General features: G+C 30.8%; 1 protein-coding gene across 1 annotated transcript; it reads right to left on the reverse strand.

Annotated features, from left to right (window-relative positions):
- Window positions 1-669: 669 nt before the first annotated feature.
- On the reverse strand, window positions 670-6,275 carry LOC110647361 (disease resistance protein RPV1-like). The gene is made up of 6 exons (XM_058147971.1): window positions 6,045-6,275; window positions 5,704-5,966; window positions 4,486-5,587; window positions 4,084-4,383; window positions 3,027-3,995; window positions 670-1,590 (listed from the first exon to the last, which is right to left on the reverse strand). The coding sequence occupies exons 1-6, from the start codon at window positions 6,273-6,275 to the stop codon at window positions 805-807; spliced, it is 3,651 nt and encodes a 1,216-aa protein (XP_058003954.1). The 3' UTR covers window positions 670-804.
- Between the last annotated feature and the right edge of the window lie 536 nt (window positions 6,276-6,811).

Raw genomic sequence — 6,811 nt, forward strand, 5'->3', positions numbered from 1 at the left:
TAGTTCTGCCATTGAATATAAAACTATTTAAAAGAGTTTTAAGGGTGATTTTTATAATTCGTTTTTAAATTTTGCCTTATATTATATTTATGTGTTTCAACTTTTCTTTGTTACTAAAAAATTCTTACATTTTAATTTTATTTCATAAAAAATTCATTTAAACTGCAACAACAAATTTTTATAAAAAATCACATTTATAAATGAAGTTTAGCATTTTTGATGAAAAATAAATTCTCTTTTTTTTTTAATTTCAAAAAATAGATTATTGTAATTGTATTAATACTTTTATAATAAATCAAGATGATAATGTAAACAGACGATTCTTGTTGAGTATAAAAAGAAAAAAGGTCAAAAAATTAATTTTTTTTTTTAACCTTAAAACCTACTATAATGAGTTAGAGGAATTTTGTGAAACAAAATTAAATTTTAAAGATTTTTCACTAAAAAATAAAGTTAATATAAAAGTAATATACGAAGCAAAATTCAAGGACGAGCTATAAAAATTCTAAAATTTTAGCCTTATTCAATAGCAAGCTTTCTTACTCTCTGGTATCATATGATGTTCAACAATTGGAAAATGTCTACTTTATAGTGTGTTAATTGTTTCTTTCTAGTTTTGGGGCACAAGCACTATCTACAACCAATAAAATAGTTCCAACAACAGCATACTTGGCTTAATAAGTTGTAATTTATAAATGAACATCTCTCAGCTTATAAATAAAATGTTAAATTCGAGTTCCCATTTCTCTCCTTAAAAATAATTACACTAATTAACAAAAATAAAATTTCTACAACACCAAGTAATTAGTTGTAAATTCCATGAAGAGAAAGAGAAGAGTTGAAGGAAAGCAACTTCAAGCACACATGTATGAGCATCAAAGCAAAGACCATCTGGGTAGGTTGGGCTTCTGTTTGATCTGAAGCAGTAGCCAAGCATATAACTAAGGTGAACAAAAAAGATAGTGAGAAATTTAAATCGAAACATTTAAACTCTTGCTTCTCTTTCAATCCTTGAAGGGGATATTGCTCGTGATCATACTCAACAGAAGGAGTAAAGAACAATCCCTCCGTTATGGCCCGATCATAAAACACCATCGCTGACCATCTTTTTCTATCATCATCATCATCTTCCAAGTTATCATCAAACATTAGATGGACTCCACACTTATGGACTCCCACATCGAATGTGAAATCTCTCATAGATTCCAAACCAACATAGAATTGAAATGAGGCCTCCCTGATACAGAATTTCTTGGAATTAAAATGAATAGTGGAATACCAAAGGGAGATGTGATGTATTTTGCCCAAAAAGCAACGGGAATATGCTTTGAAGCTATCTCCAGACTCAGTTATGAAGCGACATTCGCATGAAATAACACCCATGAATTTACGAGAATAATTAGCAGCTTCAGGTGCTAAGAGAGCACAAAAAAGGATCTTGACGAAGGGGGTAGCATGTGAATGAGGACTGGGTGCTGTGAGAAAGCATGACAATGAAGATCCATTATCATTTTTATACATCATCCATTCCGGCACTTCACTTCCTGGGATGCATAACCAATCCTTCCAATTAAAATTCGTTGCATTAGCCTGAAAAAAAAAAAAAATCACTTACGCATTTATAGAGATGTAGTTTGGTGTGGTCTGATTTAGAAAAACTTTTAAAAACCAAATTAAAAAAGAAAAAGATGTTTGTTTTAACTTGTAAGTTGATCAAGCTAGTTTATAAGCTCTAAAAATAAACTGACCTATTTGTTTATAATAATTTTTTGGTTTATAACAATTTTTAAGCTTGTAAATTCAATTTATAAGATATAAGAAAAAAGTTAGGAACCCAACTTTTCATTTTGGTGTTCATATGTTAATTTGACCAAATATTTTACTATATTATTCTCATTTAATTTTTAAAATTTCATCATAAATCTTATTTAACTTTTTTTTGTCATTTTAATAATAAATATGCTTATAAGTTATTTTTATCAAAAATATCAACAGTTTATTTATCACTTATAAACATTTTAATTAAACATATAATTGTTTAAAATTTTAAATGCTTATAAGTTGATATTAGCTTTCATAAGTTAAGCTAAACATTTTTTAAATCATATATATATATATATATATAAGCCAAATCAAACCAAATTAAAAGCCCATTTGATTATTGTAGTTCAACTGGAATCACACAAAAATGTTCCAAATCACCCATCGACAATCTGAGAGGTTGAGCATGGTGCGGAGAGACAATTATACATTGATTTTTAATTTTAAATAAAAGAAATATTTTTTATTTTAATTTGACTAATTTAGTCAACTAAATAAAATTACAACTAATTTTAATAATTGAGGTTTAAAATTTGAGTTTTTGGTATCATGAGCAAAAAATAACTATTAGCTATAGTTATAAAATTTAAAATGCTAACTTAATATATATTTATTTAATCCTATAAACAAAAAATTTATTCATTTAGAAATTATAATGTTTTAAATTAACCTATGAATAAAAACTATTTATTTGATCAACAAGCAATGCAATATAGTTTTATGATACATTCATTGCACGTGATTTAAATGTTATAAATTAATTAATGAGCTTAATTCCCAAACCTTTAGATTTTTGTCTTTTCTTTATCTACTTTTTAAGTCTATTCAACTAATTTTCTTGAATTCAACTTTATAAATGTAATATAAACAAAAAAAAAGGATAAATGAAATGTGTGTTATGGTGGGGCGATTTATTTTTAGGTTTAGGTTTTCACATTTAAATAAGATTTATTTATTAAATAGTCTTATTTAATAAGATTTTCTTTAATTTATAAACTTTTATTAATTATTTTATATATATATATATATATATATATATATATATATATATATATATATATATCAAAGCTTTTTTATCTTTAAAAAAAATTAAAGAGGATAAATCAAACTAAACTCTTAAAATTAATTTAATTTAATTTTTTTTTTGAATTTATAATCTAAATCAAATAATGCACTTATATAACACTAGAGGGAAAGAGATGGACCTTTTTGTTCAGATATTGTTCCTCTGGTTGTCCCATGCTTTGAAGTTTCAGCAGTATTAATTCACTGCATACACTCTTATCCAAATTAATGCATTTGCTAAGATTCATCCTCAAGCAGGAATTCATATATCCTTGTATGAATGATCTCGATACAAATTCCACAGATGTGCAGTTTTCTGCATCTAACTCTGCTAGACCTGGTGGAAGCTCTGGCAAATATTGAAGCATCATGCAATCACTTAAATCAAGTATATTCAACTTAGAACATTTCTCGATGCTTGCAGGTATGCTTCTGAAGTTATTTCCACTTAAATATAAATATACCAATGACTCTAAAGAGCCAAGATTACTAGGAATTTCTGATATATAACAACGCTGCAGAGAAAGCTCCCGAAGAGAGGCCAAACCTGTGAAAGGAGGCAATATCAAACCTTCACATCCATCACAGTTCAAGTAGTTCAATTTCTTCAACTGATTGATAGAAGGTGGTAGTTCTTTTATCCCACTTCCAGTTGCCTTCAGGTTCTCCAGAGATTCCAATTCGCCCAACTTTTCTGGCAATCCATGGAGATTTACACAATATTTGATGTTTAGACATTTTAGAGATTTCAGATTGCATATGCTGTTTGGAAGACTCGCTAGCTTTTTGCATCCCTTGAGATAAAGATATTCAAGGCATCTCAATTCGCCTAAGCTGCTTGGCAGATGAGCTAGTTCTGAGCAACCATTCAAAGAAAGACTTACAAGATTCGTCAAATAAATGCCGCTTGGAAAATGACAGAGTTTTTCGCAGTGTCGAAGATCTAGATCTATAATCTTGCTGTGATACTTAGAAGACGAAGAAAAATCAACCAAACTCATACAGCCTCGCAAAATTATAACCTCAAGTTTTGGGAATTTCGACAGGTCTGGAATTTTGATCAGTTGTTCCGAGTTGCTGAGATCCATAAATATCAACTTTTCAAGACACTGTAAAGACAAAGAAAAGCTTAAGAATAAGTTTCTCTATCCTCAAGTTTCAACAGATAATTTCATAAAGAATCATGCTCAACCATACCAGATCATCTTCGTTCCAAAGTTGTTTGAGTTGGCTACTCTGCATGTGCAATTCAACAAGATTCTCAGGGCAAAATTTCGATGGCAATGATTTCAAAGGGTATTGATCCCAGTAGAGAAACCTCAGCTCATTTGGAAGAAATTCCAAGCCTTTAGGAAGATGCAACTTGATTTCCTTAAAGCAAGGATTGTAAAATTTGAGCAATCTAAGCTTATAAAATTTCTCAAAGGCAGAAGGACATAGTTCCATATTTTTAATTTTGGACAAGTCCAATGATATGGCTTCAACACTTTCAGCCTCCTGATAAAGAAAATTAAGCAAAGAAAATGAGCATAAAACACACAAAACTACATTTCTTGTTAAAAAAAAAAACAAATATGAAAAAAATCAATGCATTCTTACTTTGTCTGTTGTCAGTACGTAATATATATCCTTGGCATTCCACAACCTGCTGTGCTTTCTGGGCTTTTTGTTTTCCTTGCAAACAATATCCTTACCCATTTGTTCTAGCAAGTCATGCATCTCTAACTTCTCTTTGAAAATATTTATGAGAGACTTGTCAAGCAGATTACGTATTCCACTTTCAGCAAAAAAACCACAGCAATCTAATATATTTTTTACACGATCTTTATCTTCCCCTTTAAAAAAACATGCAATATCCAGAAATATACTCTTTTCATTATCATCTAGTCCATCATAACTTCTTCTCAGAATGCCCTGAATTTCCTTATTGGGAATGGTTTCAAGTTTTTCCAACTCACTTTCCCATTCTTTCACAACTTTACCATAAAGGCTGCAACCTAAAACCTTAAGGGCTAATGGAACTCCTTGAGTATAACTTATCACTCTTTCTGATAGCTGCCTCATGTATCCATTTGTGGGTTGAGTTTGTTTGAAGGCATGCAAGCTAAAGAGTTGAAGAGATTCACAATCATTTAATTTCTCAACCTCATAAATATATTTCTCACACTTCACAATTTCAAGCACTTGCTTATCTCTGCTTGTTATAATGATTCTACTTCCTGGACCATACAAATTCCATCCTCCTACTAACTCTTCTAGGTGCAAGTAACCATCCACATCATCGAGAACAAAAAGAACTCTTCTATTCTGAAGACTATTTTTAATAAAAGGATGCAATGTACATGGTGTGCCAACGTGAAAATCTTCTCCCCCTAGTATTTTGCAAAGGATTTCATCTCGCAAATGAACTGGAGTGCCCTTTTCTAACTTTTCTCGAACATTTGCAGCAAAGTATTGACTCTCAAATTTGTTCACAATTCTATTAAATACTTTGTCAGCAATAGTTGTCTTTCCTATACCACCCATTCCCCAAATTCCTATCATACGCACATCTTTTGATTCAAGACATAACAATGATTCAACTTTCTTGACACGAGAATCAATTCCAACAAAGCCTTCTTCATCATAAACACTTAGAAACAGGTTATTTAATTTCTTGCCAACATCATTGACAATCTCCTCAATTAATTTAGTTTCAGGCCTGATCACATATAAAGACCAAACAATAGTAATTCAAAATGAACCACAAAGAAATAAAGTGACAACAGAAAAATCAGTGATACAAGTAAAAAAGGACATTGAAAATAAGTGTCTTACTTAATGATTCTTGAATCCCACCCCGAAATGTTGGCCGTTCTCTTCAAAGCAAGGCTCCAACTCTCCACCTTTTCTAAACGGTGTTTGAATTTTTTTTTATGCTGTGAAAGCGCATCTCCAAATCTTCCTGTCAACTCTTGAACGTCTGAGGGATCTACTTTATAAAAAACTGGTAATACTATTTGCCCTGTAGTTTTCTGGCATTCAAGAATCTTCACAAGCTCATCCAAACACCATGGAGAAAAGGCATAGTTTTCTGAAAACTATGCCTTTTCTCCATGGTGTTTGGATGACTTGTGAAGATTCTAGGCATAGTTTCCTGAGAAAATGACTATGGAAACCTTTGAGTTTTCAATTGTTTGCAAGAGGGCTGGTGAGATCTCTTCTCCTCTTTCAAGTTTATCATCCTTGAAGGTACGGATTTGTTTTCGACGCAAAGCTTCGTACAGATGACTGAGAAAACCATCCCGGATGTCTGCACCTCTAAAACTTATGAAAGCATCATTCTTCTTCCATTGAAGATTGATAGAAGAAGAAGAAGAAGAAGAAGAAGCAGCAGCAGCAGCCGCCATAACATCTGGTAACTGAAAAAAAAAAAGGCTGATAATAGAGAAGACCTAGAAGTGAGGATAACAGAGAAGCAAATACTGACAATGGAAAAGACCTAGACTTTTGCTACAGAGGAGGAAATGAAGAGCAGGCATAAAATGCCAAATAGGTTACATTTTAAAAATTCAATCGAATCATTTTAATTTATTTTTTTAAAATTTTTTTTCCAAATTGTTTATTTTTACTGAAAAAACTGATAAAAATCGAATTGATTGATTTATATAAAAATCAAATCAAACCCTCTGCTCATCCTTAGCCCAAAGAAAATCATGCAACTTTCAGCCCAAACACCTAGGCCCAACTTGTTCTAGTATCCTAACACGTATCCAGCACATTACTCCTCCCATTCATTAGATAAAAACTGTCTATTTTTATCCCTTCCCACTTGAAATGTGAGCTAAACATGTCTAAATTTTATATATATATATATATATATATATATATATATATATATATATATATATATATATATATATATATTTCTCTCACATGGAAAAAT

The sequence above is a fragment of the Hevea brasiliensis genome, chromosome 6, assembly GCF_030052815.1.
Source record: "Hevea brasiliensis isolate MT/VB/25A 57/8 chromosome 6, ASM3005281v1, whole genome shotgun sequence".
Taxonomy (NCBI): Eukaryota; Viridiplantae; Streptophyta; class Magnoliopsida; order Malpighiales; family Euphorbiaceae; genus Hevea; species Hevea brasiliensis.